The sequence below is a fragment of the Syngnathus typhle genome, linkage group LG6 (genome assembly GCF_033458585.1).
Source record: "Syngnathus typhle isolate RoL2023-S1 ecotype Sweden linkage group LG6, RoL_Styp_1.0, whole genome shotgun sequence".
Classification (NCBI taxonomy): domain Eukaryota; kingdom Metazoa; phylum Chordata; class Actinopteri; order Syngnathiformes; family Syngnathidae; genus Syngnathus; species Syngnathus typhle.
Window position 1 is genome coordinate 13,937,648 of NC_083743.1, and position 21,993 is coordinate 13,959,640.

At 39.8% G+C, this 21,993-nt stretch overlaps 1 protein-coding gene across 3 annotated transcripts in view; it reads right to left on the minus strand.

Moving 5' to 3' along the window:
* The window catches only part of gria4a (glutamate receptor, ionotropic, AMPA 4a), a 73,001-nt gene that overhangs the window by 29,226 nt on the left and 21,782 nt on the right, over nt 1-21,993 (minus strand). For 2 of the 3 annotated variants that reach the window (XM_061281436.1, XM_061281434.1), the window contains exons 3-10: nt 15,481-15,720; nt 13,654-13,706; nt 13,348-13,479; nt 9,342-9,395; nt 8,603-8,761; nt 5,216-5,383; nt 4,885-4,989; nt 2,814-2,924 (exon numbers count right to left, since the gene is read on the minus strand). In XM_061281436.1, coding sequence (XP_061137420.1) covers nt 2,814-2,924; nt 4,885-4,989; nt 5,216-5,383; nt 8,603-8,761; nt 9,342-9,395; nt 13,348-13,479; nt 13,654-13,706; nt 15,481-15,720 — 1,022 coding nt within the window. Of the gene's footprint in view, nt 1-166; nt 722-2,813; nt 2,925-4,884; nt 4,990-5,215; nt 5,384-8,602; nt 8,762-9,341; nt 9,396-13,347; nt 13,480-13,653; nt 13,707-15,480; nt 15,721-21,993 lie in introns of those variants that run through there. The other variant, XM_061281435.1, reaches the window with a different exon arrangement.

The window sequence follows — 21,993 nt, forward strand, 5'->3', positions numbered from 1 at the left end:
AACTGTTTCACAATAACCTGTTGGTGGGAGAAAACTTTTGGTACAAAAACCCATTATTAGAATTATTACATCAATGACTATGTTGCTATGGGACTAATGCTGGCTGACAAATTTGCATATTGTAGCATAACGGTTTGGCTTGGTAATATACAGTGGAACAATAAAGTGTGATTTCACTGTTTAATCAAATTTTGGCAACTATTCTAAACACACACAACCCCAAACACGTTTTTAATTAGCCATAAAACCAAGAGCAGGAAACAGCATCAAGAAATTACAATGTATTTGTAATACAAACAACAACTGCATGCTAAGCACAATGGGAAACGCCACACGACTTAACAATTGATCACGAGTGCAGTTCAATTTTTTCTTCCTATTCATAGTGCTTGTGATTTTTTTTTCTGTAGTGGCCTAAAGGCATGCATGCATGAATCATCTACATAGTACATAGAAGCTAAGCGTGTAAATGGGCCCATATCTCACTGAATTTTTCATATTAACAGTGTCAGTGTTGCATTGATGGTGCTGAATGACCATTAAGGAAGGCATTTGACATAATTACAGGTGAAAAAGTTGAATGAAGGACTTGAGGAATGTGTTCATGGTTAAACTCAATGGGCAAAAATCTTTTTCATTCTCCAAAGGTTGGGACTCAGTTGACTTGCAGTGAGTTGCTGTTTCTTCAGTGTCGCAGCAGAGGCTTCTTCTTCACCAGAGGCTGCAAAGAGGAGGAGGTGGCTGAACTAACGTTAGCCAAGGTCTGCTGAGGTATCCATCCACAGAGAGATAGGAAGGAGGCATGGCGAGAGAAACAGTGGGGCAGATGGAGCCAGGGGAGAGGAAGAGGACAGATGTGTTTGGGGAGACACATCGAAAAGACGTGTACAGTAATGCACTGCCACTTGTTCACCCCCCCACAAATGACTTGATTGATGTAAACAAGTTCACACTCATCAGACAATTTTGTATGTACACACACTTGAAAACACTTCAAGAGCTGTGTATGCTGCTTCCGACCCTAAATTATTCATTCAATAAGGTCACCTCTCATTATGATCCTGTGCAATTCTATATTACTGTAACTGTAGCCACAATAGTAAAAATCTCTGAAGTCGATCACAAATGTAATTTTTTTTTTTGTATGTTATTAGGGACTATATCTAATATCTGTCAACCAGCAGATGGATCCTAAGTGCTGGAATGAAACTTTGGGGTTTATTTCTCTTGGATCACTTTGTCTGCCATATTGAACGTGACATATTTAGAGGAAAAGGGGTGGCCGACCACAAATTGGCCACAGATGGATGATGTCAAATCACTTACACAAACACATTCAGCCCTCCTTTGTCTTGGATTGACACTGTGCCATGATTATTTAATTGGCAATGGGCTGGCATGTGAAAGTCATTAGAAGAAAGCAGACTGAGTTCACATCTGAATGGTGATTCGAGGTCAATTTTAGATTCGCCTATTAATGAGACATTAGTATAATCAAGTGTCACTCCCTTGTGGCCACGCTCCGAGTGCTTGCTTAAACTTGTTCAAAGTTTTCTGAGACATGAATACAAATTTGCTGCAGGACACTCACTCTTGTCTTCCACTATTAGGCTGGATTTACACTACATGGTTCAAGTGACACAATTGCCATAGACCACGGCAGCATAAAGAACAAATGAAACATTGAACTTGGATATTCTCAGATTGAAATCGGGCTACTTACAAATGTGGACAGTACACCTACCATTGTGACTGCAGTGGAACAGACAAATCAGACAAAGTTTACCATGTCAAAGTGAGTCTGATCCAAATGCACTGCTTGCTCTAGCGGAGCTAGAGGGGGAGCCACGGAGGACACTGCCACCCCATCTGAAAAATTCTAAACCCCTCCTCCCAGGAGCCAGGCTAGATGATCGATTTCTGGGTATTTTTCAGGGAATTGTTTTCCCAAAATGTCCACCATCCCTCAAAGGCGATAGTCAATGTTTATCAGCACCCTCAAAAGAATTTGGGAGGTTTGTAAAATTGTATTGTAAATTGTAAATTTGCTCCGCAAGTGACTGCTTGTTGATGTACAGCAGGGGTGTCAAATTCATTTTATTCGCGGGCCGCATTGTAGACATATCTTCTTTCGGAGCGCCATTATGACTATCAACCCAAATAAATGTATGAGCACCTCATATTATATACAGTAAAAGCTACAAATCAAACTGACAAGTAACTTATTTTCAAATCAGACGGGTAAAAACTGGTCAAATATAAAAAAAAAAGATATTAATAAAAGTGAAGACAATTTGCAGTTCTGGTAATGACACGAATTTGATGCATAATTTGTCTTCGCGGGCCACATAAAATGATGCGGTGGGCCGTATCTGGCCCCCGTGCCTTGAGTTTGACACCTGTGATGTACAGTATACCAATGCCACACCTACTCTCAAACAACAGAAATATTCACATTAACAAACAAATGGTGTATTGCTAGTATTACTGTCAACAACAGTGACATGTTTCAGTATATTAGATGCAGATTATTGTCATAGAGAAATAATTGCATCGGGTCGGTGGATGAAAATACCCTTCACTATCAGATGCGTATAAATTGGACATGGGCTCTAAATTGGAATTTGGTACTTGCAGTGTAAATCCAGCCACTTAGCAGATTTTCCATTGCTTTTACAGTATTTGTGCATGTTGCATGGTGGGAATCAGCGATATGAAATGGATTGGTTCAGTTCAGTAATATAAATACTGCCCACCCCTTAAAAATAGCACCATAATTATGCAGAACGTAAAGTAGTCAGTTGGAACATTACCATGATCGTTGTCACGATTACAGTCCGGTTCTCCATCGCTGAGCTGTCATTGGACAAGGAATTTTCATTCTGGACCAAGACAAGTTTGTCGATGTCATTCCAGTAACCGATCTGGCCCGAACAATTGAGGAAGAGAAGTGACAAACAAGAAATCATTCAATTTGTCTCTTTTATAGCTTAATTCTACCAAAAAGACAATTACAATAAAGACGGGACAAACAGTAATAAAATGAATAAGAATAGATTGAACTAAAAGTAAAAGCTAACCAACAGAATGAGTCCAGGCGCAAATTTCCCTCTGGAACTGCTGAAATTGAGTGTGAGCCAACATCTTTCAATAAAACGCACGACGCTGTCAAAGGAAGTGAAATGAGATTCTCTTTTATTTGTTTTCTTTATTGTAGGAATACGTGTTTTCTCTGGTCACAAAATATTAGTCGTAAGCGCCTTAGCTCATCATGATGAATGGATTCAGTTTGATGTCTTATGTCTTGGCAGACTTTTATGTACACCAAGGTTACTTGTGTTGAGATGCTCCCAAATGTACACATCCAAGGAAGCTCTGATAACGTCGGCAGGAGTGTTTCTTCACTATATTTCTGTCGGGGATTTTGTTATATGGAATTTGCGTTCACTGCTTGTATTGTCCATGTGGAGTTGTACAGGTTTTCTGCTGTCCACCTAGCCAATGCCCTCATAACCGATCAGGGCAAAGAGCCCTGATGCTGAGTGAGCTTGTCCCCACGCAGCGTGCCAGATTGAAGCATATTACTGTGACAGCGTGTTGAATTGAAGCATATTACCACAACGTACAAATGAAGTGTCGATGGTCAATGTGTGGAGCAGTTCACATTAGTTCTTGCACCGACTCGCTCCCTTGTTCATCACTGCACAAGTGGCTAATTGCACTTGAGTTGTGTTAGGCTGGCCCGCCCCAGGGCTAGCCAATTGAGGGTAAGGGTTGTACTTAAAAGACCACTTTGTGTTTTTCAGTTTTGAATAAAGTCTTCAACATTTACCTTTTGTTTCTATCAAAGTGTGTGGGGGGAAATCAATTAAAGTTGAAAATCAGATTTTTTTTCAGGACAAATGACGTAATGCCATAAAACAGTCAAAATCAACATTTTTGACCTTTTTGACCTTACTGTCCTTTGATTTGCTAGTGTTGGTTTGGACATTTCAGGCTCATGAATGACAGTAACAGTATACTCGAGTACTTGAAGACAAAACCTTCCTTTCTCTTTTCCTGATTTTTGTTGTTGGCTCCTTTGATAAGTGTGATCTTGAGTTTCTCGCATCCCAGAGTTTGGATTTTGACTTGAGTTGGAAAATACATTAATATTTCTCAAGCTTTCTGACAGCCTTTGCTATTTTGTTTCTTTTTCCTTCAACACCACATGCCATTTTACACTGTCAGGCCGTGTTTTCAGAAAAATATATCATTTTATTCCCAATTCGCTCCCCTCCTTGAAGGACATTTACACCTCCCATCTCACCCGCAAGGCGACCACGATTGTGAGTGATGTGAGTCACCCCGCTCACTCTTTGTTCGAGCTTCTGCCCTCTGGGAAGAGGTACAGAAGCCTGCGCTCCCGCACGACCAGACTCTCAAACAGCTTCGTACACCAGGCTGTTAGGATCCTGAACTCGCTCCCCCGTTCTGCGTAGCGTCTTGTACTTTTACTGTCTGAACTGTCTGTATGCACACTGGCTCTTATTTGTTGTGTTATCTGTTTATTTATTATTTATTATTACTCTTATTATTTATTGTTTGTGCCTTTTTGTTTATGATGTTTTTTACTTTTGCGCTATGCTTGCTGGCTCCGTTTTGCTCCTCTTATTTATTGTGTTATCTGTTTATTTATTATTTATTCATCACTCTTACTATTGATTGTTTGAATTTTTTGCCTTCTTGTTTTTATATTGTGTCGCGTACTTGTATGTCTATCGTGTTATGTGTCTCGTCACCGTGGGATAGAGAAAAACGTAATTTCGGTCTCTTTGTGTGTTGTGACGTGGAGAGATTGACAATAAAGCTGACTTTGACTTTGACTTTTGATATAAAACCTACCTTGCGTGGTCCGTTGCTTTTCAGTTCAAACACGTCCATGGTATAATTGATCCTCCGACCAAAGTGATCAAATTGGATATTGCCAGTCAGGCCCTGAATGCGCACCTGGAAAAAAGCGAAACGTCGATTCGAAGGACAAATGTTTGAATGGCTCTTAGGTGAATGTTTATGTCAGTGTATGTATGTATGGCTCATATAATGAATTGACTTATTGAAACAAAACTGAATAAACGGTATAAGCAAGGAAAAGCCAGTAGTCGGCTTTCAATCAATATACACATGCACGCACGCACACACACATACACACACACGCACACGCTTCAATAAGCACCTGCTTGAGTGCTCGTTCCATATCTATTCCTTGATTCCATGGAGCAGCGGGATTGGCCAAGCAGTCGCCAGCATTTCCCCGTCGACTTATGTCAATTTTTTGACGACGGAGCGTGCGAAAGGCTTCAGCCATTACGAGCACACCATCATAGGTTAAGGATGAAGTATACTGAAGATTGAAGAAGAAAACAAACAGAAGAATTCATGGATTAAAATCTGTTGTGCACATTGAAGCACTGGAATACATACGTACACCATGTAACCAGTGTGTGCAAACAGCCAGAAGAAAATAGAAAAGTTGAACAAAAAAATATTGACCCACAATATCACTCAACATTGATTGACGGAAATATTGTTATCACATAGACCACAGGTGTCAAACTCAAGGCCCGGGGACCAGATACGGCCAGCCACATCATTTTATGTGGCCCGCGAAGATAAATTGTGCATCGAATTCGTGTCATTACTAGAATTGCAAATTGTCTTCACTTTTAATATTATTAGTTTTTTTAAATATTTGACCAGTTTTTACTCGTCTGATTTGAAAACCAGTTATTTGTCACTTTGTTTTGTATCTTTTACTGTATATAATATGAGGTGCTCATACATTTATTTGTCATATTGGCCCTCTGAAAGAAGCTATGACTACAATGCGGCCCGCGAAAAAAATGAGTTTGACACCCCTGACATAGACTCACTAGGGGTTTATATATTATACTGCAAAACCCTAAAGCTGTCATAGTGTTCAACTCTTTCATAGTGAAACGTGAGGTGTGAATGTGCAGGGTGAAGTAGATTAATTTGCAACGAAACACAATTTGAAACTGAAAAATAATTCAAATCTAAATATCGTCAATATGTGATCTACTTCAAAACTATTAGTTTTGACAGGTTTTCCTTTTTATTTATTCTTTTAACAAATTCATTAAAAGTAACACACGCCACAGCAGGGAACATCATTGGACTCATACAGCTGCTGCACACATGCCAGGCCTCACATAGCCACTCAGGTGGGAGCTCTCAAACACACAGCAGGGGGGCTCCACTTCACAGCAGAAACAACTGGAAGCATGGTGACGGGGGATCGAGAGAAATTAAATGACAAAGTCAGCAGAAGTGCATCCCACCGATAAACAGGAATGTTTCTCCTTGCTGTCATGCCTTGATTTGTATGAGTGCAGCAGGAGACTACACAACTAAATTATCTTTTCATTCCTCAGTGTGATATTGCTACGGTGTGTGTCTGTGTGTGTATGTAATATGTATATATATATGTATATATATATATATATACGTATACACACGCACGTGCACACACATACACACACACGCGCGCACACACACACAGGTATAGTATATTACATTTTAGGAAAATCCCAAAGCACATCAAAACTTATTTCAGGGAATACTAGCACAGAATTACTGCGTAAGGAGATTTTGATTGATGGCTGAAAGCAGTTAGCTCAAAATCTACTCCCTATGTAAAATTGGCCTTTCCATTATAGGGCATTTCAGAGGGCGGTTTATTTAACTAAAATACTGCTTGAGTGCCCCAAGACTGAGTGAACGCAGGGACTCCTTCATCCTTCATGGTGACTGGTCTGTTTGTAATTGTTGTCCGTGCTGAATTTTTCCATTCATAGGACTATGGCATATAGTATTTTGTAATATGTAGTCCATGGATTAATGACTCAATTGTCGTTTGGAAGCTGTTCACACAAATAACAAATCAGGATTTAGAGAGTGAGTACAAGAGTTTTTGCAGGAATCTAATTTCCCCTTTTAGTTGGCAGAGTAAACACACAACATCAGGTTTGTATTTAGAACCTACATTTTCCTTGTACCTTTAAAAATACTACTGGTGATGAAAGTAATTATTTTGCATTGTATTGCTTAACATCATCCCAATCCCATTGCAAAATGCAATATGTTTTTATTTGGACTGCAAAATATGTTTGCATTTCTACCTGAATTGGCCTATTTTAATACAATAACTATTCACGGTGGACAGGAAAGTCTGCAAGTTACTGATGCCCAAGTAACAATTTACCCGTAGATGCCACAAAAAGGCGACAACATGCAATTTTTCAATTGGACCAAGCGATGGCCAGATTAAATAAAGATTTCCCCTCCCCTCATTGTCTGGTGGATGACACAAACTAATGGAAAGAATGCCAGCAGTTGTGTTTATTTTGTGCATCTCTACATGTTGACTGTGTCTATTCATGATGGCTTCATTAAGATACTAAATGTTGTGTAAACTGTAGAGGAAAATGAATGCGGCTAATAAGGATTCATCCGCTGAAAGTGAGAATGCTGATGAGACAATTAACACCAGGGTTGAGATGAATAATGACATGCCAATAATAAATATCATTAATGAGTATGGTCTAAAGTCAAACATTCTGTGGCATTTCATTAGAGCATTTGCATTTTATGTGCGTGAGGGTGTGTTCAATTTCTGAATAACTACCAAGTAGGACAAATATCACCTTTACGTTTTTATACATATATAATGCAAATCAGTGGGCACCTTTCCATTTAATATATGGAAATAAAAAACAGAACTGGCTGTGCTTCAATTCATGGATTGATGAAAGCAGGAAAAAGAAGGAAAGAAGACACTTGGGAAAAAAAAGTAGAGAGAGATGAGCACTACTGTCTGGAGAGTACACAGAGAGGTGAGAGGGATTGTGGAAAACATACTCTATATTGTTACATGAAAGAGATCTGCCTGTGCAATCCCAAAACAAAGAAGAAAAGAAAGCTGGGATCATGTGAAAAGGAAGTGATCAAATCTGCAGTGAAACCTCCTTGTTGAAATAGATTCCTGTGTTGGATCAACCAGTTCATTGCTCTTACAGTTGCAATGTTTGGATAACTTGCACTAACACAGACACTGTGAGGGATAACCTTTAAAGGAGCTGGGTTGTGAAGAAGAAGCAACCTCACGCAACGTCGGTGTTTGACAGCAAGTACGTGTATCAATTGAGCAATCAAGGGTTGTATACGACCCATTAGTTCCCTTTGAGTCCTGCTCTTACAAAGGCATTTTGAGCTATTGTAAGCTTCGAACATCTCTCAGGTCCAACATCAGTCACCTCACAAATTTTATGGATGAATGGACAAAAATTCAACACAGTCCACACTAACGTCTTGTACAATTTTTCCAGATGAGTGTGTACTGTTAGGAACTACAAAACAGGACTATGAAATGCTCCTTTCTTAGAGGAGATGTTTTCCCAACTAATATTTACGTAGATTATACTCTTTTTATTTTTGGTCAATTGTTTTAGAATGAAGCTTTCCAGGACATAGAAATATCTAGACTTAGTAATCGCTTAATGTTGTTCAAGCTTTACATCGTAGGTTATGAAATAGCTCCTACCTTGGGTGGACTCTCTGATCCAGGATATTCTCTCTGATCGAGTTTGTTCCACCGCTGCATCAGTTTAATGACGATAGCCTTGCTGAAGTCCACTAGTTGGAAACCAGACACATTGGCACCACCATGCATGAACTTTTCCAGAGAAATGTCTTTAAATCCCTGGAAAGAAGCACCATGACAAAAACAAAACATTGTTATGATCCACTTCCTATTATCAGGAGTATGCAACATCCTGTGCCAGCTAATCATACTTATTGTACTCACGCAGATTATCAACACTATTTATTCCTAATTAATATGGTGGCATTTCTGCTGCTTGATAAGCTTTCGTGCAAAGCAGCTCCCTGTAGTAGAATGGTCACGGAGAGTGATTCATTTAGAAAGGAGGCTGCGTACAAGGTAGAAATGTGTGCGCTTGATCCTGGACTGATGAAAAGTAATTGCTAAAAGCGCAGAGAGCTTTTTCCTGCTTGACCTCGTCTTTCAGCCCTATTCTTTGTAGCCCCGGGGGAAATGACCAAGAGATTAAAGATGAGGCACTGCTAAATTGACTGTTCTAAGTCTGATCTACATCTGTAACTTGTTGAACCAAGCAACAAAATACAGTATATTACGAAGCAATATTGACATTGGAAGACTTTGATAACAACACAGTGAGCTGGATTTTTTGCCCCCTATATCTGGCAATTGCAAAAAATGATACAAGTAAAATACCAGGAAATAACTCAAGGTGACTTACCAGGTTTGCTATGATGTAGTGATAACCTTTTACGTGTTTTCCCACACTGACTGCCTGAAGAAGATTTGACAAAGGGCAACACATTAAAATGGTGAAATGCTAGCTTGGTAATGAGAGGCAAAATGACATTGGTTCAGAAAAATTCTTAAACATTGTTTCTGTTTCATTTATGATTTTTTTTACGTCAGACACACATGTTCAAATACTCTGGATACATTTCTCTGAACAAAGAATACAGGATTATTAGTCATTAAAAAATGTTGTCCAAAAAATGTTGTCCAGCTTCATGGAGTAACCTCACTCCTGCCTGATTTCAGGCCATGTTTATATGACAATTGTCTAACAATTTTTGTCTCATGCATTTTTGTACTGAAAAGTGGATGAACTGTAATTTAGTCTGTATGCCAGGGCAGTACTTGTCATTATAACCACAATTACACATGTTGAAATTAATACACTGTTTTAATTGGACGGTCATGTTTTGAAACAGACAATTCTGAAGCTACTGATTACATTAGGGAACACATTTTTTGTTGAGTTAGGTCTGACAGTAGTTTCAACTAAATTTGGGGTGTAGAATACAAAACTGCTCTTGGGTTTTCTCTATGGTAAGTTTTAGCTATGGATCCCCATTTTTAAAAAAACAATTACCGTAATTTTCAGACTATAAGTCGCACCAGAGTATAAGTCGCACCAGCCATAAAATGCCCAAAAAAGTGAAAAAAAAAATATATATGTATATAAGTCGCTCCTGAGTATAAGTCGCCCCCCCACCCAAACTATGAAAAAAAAACGCGATTTATAGTCCGAAAATTACGGTAAACATAAATATAGACGTAGGTACATAAAACAGCTTGGATTTGTTACAAGCTTTGAACACTAAAAATAACTATTCAATGAAAGCAAAAATTATGAAAAAAGTTTGATATTGCAGATATTGATAGTACTGTTTCAATTGTAACGGCACAAACAATTTCCCACGTAACTGTAGATGAGTCCAAATTATAATAAGATGGAAAGTCTCACTACAGCCAATCAGTTGAATTATGCATACGGGTCAGCTGTGGAGAAAAAAAATGACGTGCTGGAAAAAAAAAAAAATTAGAATCTGTTTGCCAATTTTAATTTTAATCATCATAGAAATTTGACAAGATTGTTGTAAATTGGTTCTACTTGAACACGACTGCTGGCTGTGTGATGGATCATCCTCAGCAGAGGGGTAAAGCTGAGTGAGTGATACCATGCTCAAAATTCTGTAAGTTATGTTATAATATTGCATTTATACTATGATAGGGATAATTTATATGTGATAAATAATAGACAGTTCTTCCTCCCACCCTCACAAATCAGCAGACACACACACACAAACTAACACACACAGACTGCAGCTGGCATGGGCTGACAAACAGAGAAGTGTGTCTCCAAGCAGGGACGCGAGCCAACACAGGCACTGTAGAGCCCATTGTGACATGAGTTTGTGTCTGTTGTAAACACGAATGTGTGTTTGTGCGTGTGTGTGTGTGTCTCCGTCTGTCTGTTCACTCACTACACTACAGAGTCCAATTAAAAAGCAGTTTGTCTGTCTGCGACGTGGAGTGTGTGTGTGCTGCGATGGGACAAACATTTGAACGCAAATTTGGATGTGTTTATTTTCTTACAACACCTTTCTCATGTGCGACATGTATCCTTGATATCTGCATTAATGGTGAAGGCGAGTGCAAACAGTGTGATGGTCGGTGACAGAACCAATGGGACGTTGCAAAGAAACATTAGTCAAGTGACACTTGCACACACACGTTGACACACTAATGTATTGGGTATTCCTACTGTCAACTCTCACAAGCCAAGGAAAAAGACATGCTTACCTCCCATGCATTATAACTACCGTTTTTTTCCGTGTATAGTGCGCCCCCATGTATAGTACGCACCCCTAAAAATGGCATGCTAATGCTGGAAAAAAGCTTGTACCCATGTATAATACGCACCCAATTTTTATGAATTTTTAAAAAAAAAAAAAATTAATTTTTTTTTTTTTTTTTTTTTAAGTCCCAATGATCGTCACACACGCAGGGAGGCAATGGGTCCCATTTTTATAGTCTTTGGTATAGTCTTAACTAGGCTGGATGTAATTTTTTTTGTTGGCGTTGATTTCTCCGACTGCCCGTAAACGCACCACCGCGCTCCGTGCGCATGGAGCGTGTTTGAAGTGAACAGCAGAGAAGAAAGGAACAAGGCAAAGTGTTGTGAAATAAAATATTACCTGTAATACGGATTTAGGTAGAGAACTGAACTCTCGCTCTTTATATAGCTGACGTGTCTTGCTCATCCGTTCTGCGCATCTGTAATGGCGGCCTCCGTATGATATCCGGTTTGCGTGTGTGCGAGAGCGAGAGAGAGCGAGAGAGAGAGCGCGCGAGAGAACGCTCAACCGTAGCGCGCCGCCGACCGCCCAACTGCACCGGGCTGGTCGATTATTGTGACAGAGCCGTCGCTGAAATTTAGAAGATATTTTTAAAGTCCTGATGTACTTTCTAAAATTTAAGTGGACCTCAGTGCGCACTGCGCAGGGAGCTTAATTTGGTGCAGCGCGCCGAGCGCTCACTGTCGCATTGCTTAAAGAGCGCCTTTGTGTTTTAGGATGAACAGCAGAGACCAAAGGAACAAGGCAAAGTGTTGTGAAATAAAATATTACCTGTAATACGCATTTTGTTATTTGCTGATTGAAACTGCTAATTAAACTGTGAACTGGAACTAATAGGAAGAAAACAACTCTCGCTCTTTATATAGCTGACGTGTCTTGCGCATCCGTTCTGTGCATTTTATTTCACAACACTTTGCCTTTCTTCTCTGCTGTTCACTTCAAACACGCTCCATGCGACCGCAATGCTCTCGTATCAGACGCTTGCTCGATCACCTGCTCGTTTGCTGTCCCGTGCGCGCACGAAGCGCGGTGGTGCGTTTATGGGCAGTCGGAGAAATCAACGCCAACAAAAAAAATTACATCCAGCCTAGTTAAGACCATACCAAAGACTATAAAAAAGGGACCCATTGCCTCCCTGCGTGTGTGACGATCATTGGGACTTAAAAAAAAAAAAAAAAAAAAAAATTTTTTTTTTTTTTTTTTTTTTTGTACCCATGTATAATGCGCACCCCGGATTTTAGGACAATAAATTAGTAAAATTTTGCGCACTATACACGGAAAAAAACGGTAATATAACATAAAAAATGATCCTAGTTGAACTCATTTTAAATGAAGGTCAATCATTAATATTGAGGAAGGGCTGACAGTACTCCCTGCAAATGAAGCTGTGATGCTCATGAGCTATTGAAGATAATTTTTTTTCCCATTAATTTCATGTGGGAAATGAATGTTCTGTTGCTGCCACACATCGCCTGAAGCTGACAACCAGCTGGCAGACAGCAATGGAAGCATCAAAATGGGAAAAATGTCATTCTTCCATTAATGACTGTAATTAATCATGTTCCGGTGAGTCTACTGTGTTGGCAAGGTTGTAAAACTTTTTAATATGTGTTAAAGGCTTTTACTCTAGGTTAAGTTGTGTCATATCTCTTTGCTTTTTCTTGAGTTAAGTGAAGACTCTGGGCTCCGTTTTTGTGCCCAGCGCAAGTCTAGCATAAGGCATGGTATAAAGTGCATAGCCAGGTTAGATTTATTCTTGCATACACAAACGAGAGCAGTGTGGCGGACTAAGAAAGGGGATTTTTCGCCATTGTGTTTATGATCACAGCAAACTTAATTTGCTACTAATTGAAGCGGCGCTTCTCTGATCGTCCTTGACATGGCGGAAGAACAAACTGATTTTCTGTTGTACAAAGGCAGGTCGAAGAGCGCACAGTGAGATTATAAGCAATTCCAATCTTACCGCCATGGGTGGATGATGTAAACTCAGTCAGGAGGATGATGAGAGAAAAGTTGGAGACCACCTTCCAAGGACTCTATTATTGTATTTTATATCAATATTACATTGGAATACGTTGACAGCACCTGTTCTAGCATGCTCTGTAGTCTCTCTGGCTCCAGGTCAATGACAAACTTCCTCTCTTGACGTCGGTCCAGGTCTTCTAGAAGTCGGCGATATCCAGCCTCGTTGAAACTCTCCACACAGATTGCACTCACCTGAATTAATATTGCCAACAAATTAGTCGACAGACACTTAATCCGATAACAAAATTGCATAACAAAAAACAACAAGATGTTTGCGGTCATGCAAACCACTTTTTATACACCCAGCATGAAATGTGTGTTTATTTTGGGCCGTTTCCAGAGCTGTGTATGTGTGCGTCTACTTACCTGCCAGCCATTTTGCCCCGCTCTCTCCATGATTGCTTGCAGGATTGCATAACCTAGACAAGTGAGAAAATGAAGAAAGGACAATTGAAGCATGATCAACCTGCTTGAATGCGAAGCAATTATATTTTGCCGTTTTTACAAAAAAGTGTTAATGCTTAATATTCCCATCAGAAAATGTTTGATTTCATCACAATTACTTCACAGTCGGTGAAGATTGGCAATATCAGCAAAGTGCTAGGAGGTGTGCATTAAAATCCAGCAGACTCATCAGCCTATCTCATTTACTGAAGCAATACCCTAATGTCTTGTCTTTCAAGGTGGAGGGTGAAAGCACTTACCGTAGCATCCCTCGCAACAATCCTCTCTTGACCAACACAGGAGATGATGATGTGCCAAACACTATTACACTGAAAGTCAATACTAGTTTTCTTGGTGCAATTCAGCCAGCACAATGTGTGTGTCCAGTAAAGTGGGCACTTGGTGACCACCGTTCACAACAGACTGTATATACGTAAATATAAACCTATTGAGAGCTGTTTCTAATATTTTGGTTAACAATGCAGGACAAAGGGTGGCTCGGTAGCGCACTGGTTAGCACAGTTACGAGGGTTCGATTTCACCTCCGACCCTCCCTGGGAGTTTGCATGTTCTCCCCGTGCCCGCATGGGTTTTCTCCGGGCACTCCGGCTTCCTCCAGCAAACAAAACACATCCTTGGGAGGCCAATTGAGCACTCCAAATTGCCCCTCGGTCTGAGTGCGAGTGCGGGTGGTTGTTCGTCTCTGTATGCCCTGCAATCAGCTGGTAACCGGTTCAAGGTGTCCCCCGCCTACTGCCCGTTGTCTGCTGGGATAGGCTCCGGCATGCCCGCGACCCCCAAGGGACAAGGGGTATAGAAAATAATATAATTATAATATTAAAATGTTAATATTTAATTTTACAATTTTATAGAAACATTTCAGTCTCCTCCCACTCCTGTTACATACCACTGGATATCAATAGATGCTAAGTTGAGTTTCTATTTGTTACTATCCTTCCTTGCAACTCTTTCCAATCAACTTGTTTGTCCCCTGCCCGTCTCATCTCACACCTGTCCTTCATGCTTCCCTTCTTTCTGGCTGCCTAGCCAACTTGACTGACTCCTGTGTTCCGCCTCCCTCTTCATTTTCATCTCTCATCACCAAGGGTACAAACCCAGACAGCCTGGACCAAGGGAGGTAAACACACACATACACGAGCGGACACACAACACGGCTCATATACCATGGGACAGTGGATTACGTCTGACCTTTATTTCCGCTCTGTGTTTTGGAAGCACTCCAGAGTTCTTGGAGAGAGAAAAAGAATGCTTTGCCCCATGTGCATTATGCTATGGTTACATCATGGCTATGTGACCACTGTGAGCCTGAGTGACTCAAGTTTTGCACATTTACAAAGATGAAAACCCAATAGCTCATGCAAACAGATTTGGAACCTGATCTATTCATTGGACGCTCCCAGGAATGTACCTGGCCAACTGACAAAATTGCAGCAGAGTCTTTACGTATTCTCGGAGGGGTATATGTCAAAAGATTACATTGTGATTTATCAAACCTGAAATGAATTGCAAGTGTAGCGCAGGCAAAATGAGAAGTGGTGGGAATAAATTAAGGCAACATTCTTGAGGGTAGACTCAAATGGATCATTAGCATTTCCATTTTCAATGCTGCAATGCTGTTTGTGATGCAAGTGTTTTGAGTTCCGAGCATTGCCGGTTAACAAATCAAACTCGTATCTTGAGGCACCACGGTATTTGTATACAATTTGTGTTTTGGGCTTCTCTTTATACCTCTGTCTGTATCGTAGAGGAAGACAAATCGGGTCCAGTCATAGTGGTCCAAAAGGGAAAGCAATGCCCCTCTGATGGATGGCCTCAGCTGCAGGGTGAACTGAGCCTCTCCTTCGGTGGGGAAGCTGGGTGTCACCAGGCTGATGTGCAGGGCCCCACAGAATGATGTCAGCGTGTTGACTGAGCGTTTGTCATAAAGGCCGAATATGGCAAAGACTCCCCTTGAATACTGAGAACAGACTGGGGAGGGGGGTTGAAAATATAGGGAGGAGGACGTAGATGAAAAATGAAAGAAGGATGCAGATGAAAGAAGAAAAAAGGGTGATTAGATACACTTATTGATCACACATCATTTGTGAAAGTAAACAAAGAGCAAACTTGGCAATGGAGAAATATTCAATACATTAAAATTCCATCTGGTTATACAGCTAACGCCCCTTTACTGCAACATACTATGACATACCGTTACAATATGCAGGTGTACCGAGTTTATATTTGTATTCATTTCAAATGATTAATAGAGCATCCAAACATAAAACCCGAGTCAATAACAGCAGTAGAATACACAGTCTGGCACAGGCAGTGAAGGCTTGGCACATTTCATTTGGGTGCACACATACACAATCAATTGTGCCACTCACCATACAAATGAGGCATCATTTAAAAGGGAAATAAACAGCCCCACCGAATGGGGGTTTAGTGTTTTTATTTTTATAAAACGTGTGATCAGAGAGTATTGTGCATTTTTTGATATATTTACTGGGAAGTCTTTCTTGAAAAGAAATATATATAAATAGCTAACTAGCAGAAATTATTAGCCAATAAAGCAGCAGCCATTGCTTTTATCATCACCTAAAACGGCTTTATTTTTCCAAGCATTAAAGTCAGTGAAGGTGTTTCTTGTGCTCATGTTTTTATGGTCTGAGTTTTGAACTTGAGTTACATCAAGTATCATAAGTCACTTTCCACCTTATGATACATCACTTTGGAGTAAACAGTGAGTCTGCAGACTTTGCTTTTGGTATCAAGCGGCTATCACTTGATACTCCATCTTTCTTTTCTTCTCACATCTGCTCCTCCCTCTCTCTCTCTCTCTCTCTCTCTCTCTCTCTCTCTCTCTCTCTCTCTCTCTCTCTCTCTCTCTCTCTCTCTCTCTCTCTCTCTGCTTACACCATGAATGTTGCTTCATGTTTGCTTCCTCTTTCCTTTTACTTTGGTTCCCTCCTTTGCTACCTTCTCCTGGGACTCAGATTAATTCCATTATCAGCTCAAAGTCTCAGTGGAGATAAACAGTGAGGGACATAGAGCTTTGACGCTTTGCCTTGTGGCAATTAGACAAAGCTGAGACCTCTGCACCCACCTGGCGACAAGGCAGATTATAACATGAGTTAAATGTCTTCAGTTTCGAGAATTTGCGTAGAATGTTCTAGGAGTAATTTCTTCAGGACAAGCTGAGTCATGGTGTCTTCTAAATCAAGTACAGTACAATATGACATTTTGTTGCTTTGAGTTTAAATACGTCTCATATAACAATTCCAAGTCAGCATGAATTATTCCCATGTCGTTGGACTTTCTCCAGCCTTTGGATTGGCTAGAATGGCCTGGTTCCTTCACGTCTGAACATGAGGACATTGAATTTTGTTTTGATAAAAGTAACTATCAGTACAAAGAGGGCCAGCAGACGGTCTGGTTGTAAGTATGTTCATATTTGACTCGAGACTTGCAAGGAAAATGCCTGTCATTCCTTCATGAAGGCTTTCGGCGAATAAAAGTTGCTTCTCAGCAGACAGAAACGATGTCCTCATACTCTCTGCGGGCCAACGAAGAGCCACATACAATTGGATTCCTTTGACAGCTTTGATGAGGAAAATGAAAATTTCTTGGTGGTAAAGCATTTGAACCAAATAAAAGTGAGTCTCTCTCTGAATACTACTCCCAAGCCAGATTGTGACACTTTATGGAAATTTTATGAAAGCTACTTGCCTAGATGTTTCGAATTCTATTTTTCCCCATTCCTCAAGGGTTTCTATCAATTCAAGGAATAGGAAAATATTTTTGGCTTGATACAAATCGTTGTTTTAAGCCCAATATTCACAGGATTAGTGACAGCATTTTAATAAGCGCATTTACCTGAAATGTACCGAAATCTTTTTGATGACTCATTCTGACATCACCTGTCTTTGCTCTTTGATTCTGCAGTCCTTCACTCCCCTCCGTGTTCTCCCCTATGATACAAATCTGCATTTATTTTATTTCCAGCACAGGTTTCTAAACCAGCGTAAGGCTGCAATGTGCCAGCCTGGGGCCTCATTGCAATAAAACATGCCCCAAAGTTGCCTCATAAGCTTTAATGAGAGGAGGGGACCTATGGTGGTGCATCAGCACCACAGTCAACTCGTCGGACACAATAGTTCTCCTGGGATCTAACTGGTTCTCTCAAGGTTAGCATTTGTTTATTTTTTTTCTCTGTTCCCATGTCTTTGACTACTTCCTAACGACTTTGCACCACCATTAGTCTTACTCATTGTATACGGTAAGTTTCTATTCTTTGGAACATATGGTATGCTTAGCCTTTGCTGTCTCTGTTTCTGCAGTGATAATTCTGTAGCACATTGTCCTTTTTGTTTATTCAGGAAATTGTTTTAAAAGCTCAGTATTTCTTGTTTTTCGAGTGAATAATTGCATTTTGTTTAACAGCAATGAGTCATAGATAAACCTCATAATTATTTACTGTACTCAGTGATCTGCAAACACGCAATGCAGCTGCCATAGGATCAAAAATATATTGCACAAAGTAAATTTGAATGCAATGTCCGATACATTGTTTCATGTGAGTAAGCATTCATCCATCCGTTCATCCGTCCGTCCATCCATCCGTCCATCTGTCCGCCCATCCATCCATGCACCTGTCCGTCCATCCACCTGTCTGTCCATACCATTTGTCATTAGGATCACAAGTAAGTGGAGCCTACTCCATCTGACTTTGGGAAATATTTTTGCCCTGACAGGTGCCAGCCAACCGCAGGGGAAATGCAATTTCCATTTAAATGTCGTAAAATTTAAAACGGCAGCAGTGTAATCTCAAACTGCAGATTGTCATTAGCATTGAAATTAAGACTGATATGATGCACATTGTGCAAGGTCAGAGTCCTCCAGTGATGCAACAGAAGCTTAAAATTATTATGCTAAAGCATCTGGCACTCAGTGCCCATACACTTCCATTTCTGACAGTATTATTTTCAGAGAGTCTTGCCATAAAGTTGACCATGAACATTTTCTGAATTAAACCACTACCTCTTGCCAGCTTGACTTTCTCGGTAGCATATTTTATTTAACATTTAATCAGCAAGAAGTGTGAGTGCGCCACCTCTCCGAGATTTTTAGTGCTTGGGTAGCAATGACTAATTTTCTCTCTAGTGTTTGATAGTTGTAATAAGCTCTCAGAAAATTAGAGACTAGGCAAAGACCACATTTGTTTAGAGAATACAACAGTGAAAACATAATGAAAAGTACTAGTATTTATGACTCTATTCTTTTGTTCTATGTTTGTCTTTTCACAGTTGGCAAAATATTCCTTTGAAGGTTAGACATATTCATTGATAAGCAGTGAGCGTTATGATTACCTTTAAAGCACGGCAATAGATCAAGGTGTGTTTAAAATTGTAAAACTATCTCAACTCCCTGCACGTATCTGATTTTTTTATGAATTTACAACATGAAGTCGCAAAGGATCAACTACCCCAATGCACATTTAAAGACAAAATAATAACTTGTACATCTGCGGCACTTTGCAACAAATATACAGTACAAATGGGACAATCAATAAGCAGGCAGGAGAGTTCAGCCACCTTATGGATTTCATATTTAATGTTCTCAAATGGAATAAAGTTACACGGAAGCAATGTCTTCATAAATGGAGAGTGAAATTTTACATGGAGTGTATTTTAGGTCATCCAACATTATGTATGTCTGCCTTACATATAAGAATTAGAAAGAGTGTTGTAGCGGCTGCAGATATTTTTGGAAAGCTCAAACTTGATTAATTTATTGGCTGGGACAAACTCTATCTATCCACACCAAGATGCGGCAGTCTACAAAATGGCCATAACGTCTTGCACATTTCTGATGTGCCGTGCGCCAGAAAAAAGATGTAACGACAATAGAGCCCATATTCATTTTTCATGAGGTGTCAGTTTTTAATTTGTTTTGTTCCACATTTGTTGCATTGTTGAATAGATAATGCTTGAAATGAACTGAATCATTCATAATTCATTTTGTTTTAAAAATTGTCAACAGAATGTTGAAATACTCTTTTTAACTTGTTTTTCCAGTAACAACGCTTTAAAAACAATCTGATAATGATCACCATTTTTATTGTCTCCCCCCGTTTTCGTCCTCCCACTTTAGTTTGGGCTGCATGTCCAAATCCAGGACTGAATGTAAGGTCAGCGAGGTGAGGGACGGCTGAAGAATAAGCTCTTGGGTAAAACTGCCACAGTTCACTTCTTTATTCATTGTGATTATATCTTTCCACTCCCCTGCACCTGCCCTTCCCTGCTACCTTCTTCTGCAGGCATGCTCCCCCCCGGCAGCATGGAATACACAATCTAAGAATAGAAGAACTGATTGGGGAAAATGAGGGCCAGTAGCCAAGATGAGGGCAGCTATCTTGAAAGTCTTACGTGTTGTTGCAGTTAGTGGATATGCTAATAGTTGCTGACATATAGTCCTAGGGACAGTTAAAAATGGGAAAGGACATGGTTATTTCAAAAGTTCTGATTTTCATTAAAATACAAACATACCGTCCATGCTATGTAACATTCTAGTTAATTTTCATAAACCCAAGGACAAAATAAATGACATTAAACAAGACACTGATGAGGTAAACAATAGAGGGCAATTAGCTAATACAATCTTTTCCTGTCTTGTTCTGTCATACTCTGAGTTCTGGATTCTACTTCCACCTTTGGAACATATGTTCCTTGAAAAGTTGTTCGACCGCCAAACCGTTTGTGCATGTGCAACTTGGAAGTCTTGTCACAGTGACATTTTTATTCTGAGTAGTCATAACAATAATGTCCCTCTGTTGTACAGAAATAGTTTCTGTGTAAAATGTGTATGCAGTCCAGTTTGCCTCCAGTAATCCAAGACATGTGTCTCTGAAATTACCCGTTGTTGTGATCCTTATTTTGACAAAAGCATCTTCAATAGGCCACCTGTCTGATTTGGGGGGAAATTATGTTCCAGACAGGAGGAGTGGTACAGAATATAAGGCTGTCTTTGGAAATAAAAAACAAATGCAAATGATAGACTTTGAAATTGACCTTTCACAATTCATTTTTCTGCTTTTAATATCCTGCTGTCATGCTGTAGAGCAGAGCACATCAGTGATGCATTTACCAAGTTACTTGCTAGGGGTTCTCATAATTAGTCAATGATGAATATGGATTAAGAATAGCAATCAAAACATGCAAACAATGAAAAGGTCTCCCCATTAAAAGTTGGCCAACTAGGAAATATTAACCGTTTACGAAAAGGCAGGTTGTAGATGAGACACTTAAATCTTCATCTTGCGTTATAATTTGATAATTCTGTTATTGCTTAAATACTTATTGCACGTTCACCAAGTTCTAAATCTTTGAGGACTTCCTTTTGACAAAAAGAATGCAAATCGGCTGTGATCCCTACCTACCTAACAGCGGTTTCACACATGGGAATGCACACAGTCCCGTTAAGGCTCCATATTGATTGCACTGCAGAAAGTTTGCTTCATCAGTGATGCCTTAAAGATGTTAGCCCAGGGGTGGGCAAACTTTTGGACTCGCGGGCCGAACTGGGTTCTAAATTTGGACCGGAGGGCCGGACAAGGAGCAGATGGACGTAGGCGTTGTGTGAAGTCATATAAGCGACCTGTAAAGGTCATTGCATAAAAGATCTTGGCCTTTAGTAGGTAGTAAAGCATGGATATTCCAAACAATTTTTTTGAAAACAAATGCATTTATTAACAGCATTAAAAAAATAATAATAATTCACTAAAAGACTGCTATCAGTGATTCTCATAAAATACGACACTGTTATTATGAATAACAATCTCCATCACTTCAGTGCCTGCAGGTCAGATTAATGAAAGATGTTTATCTTATGAGATCACATCAAACGGCAAACATTCTGACCAAATATATCATCTTGAAGAATCGGTGAAAGCATACATCCAAATAAAGTAATCAAAACAGCAACACGGTGAGGGGTATCTGAAAATCAGAGCAGAGTTTTAACTCGCAAACACCTGGTAACAGAGGTGAGGAAACGGGAAACACCTCCTTAAAGTAAGCCTTAAGAACTTTACAGGTTAAGATTAGTCGCAAATAGGTGGTGCATCAATGTCCTTGAGCATCCTGCATTGTTTGAAAATGAGAATGGTCGCTAGTTTCAATCCCTGCTATGTGTACAAATCATATTCAAAATGCATTTTTTTACAATAAACTTGAGAGCCTCCCGTTCATTTTCAGTGGG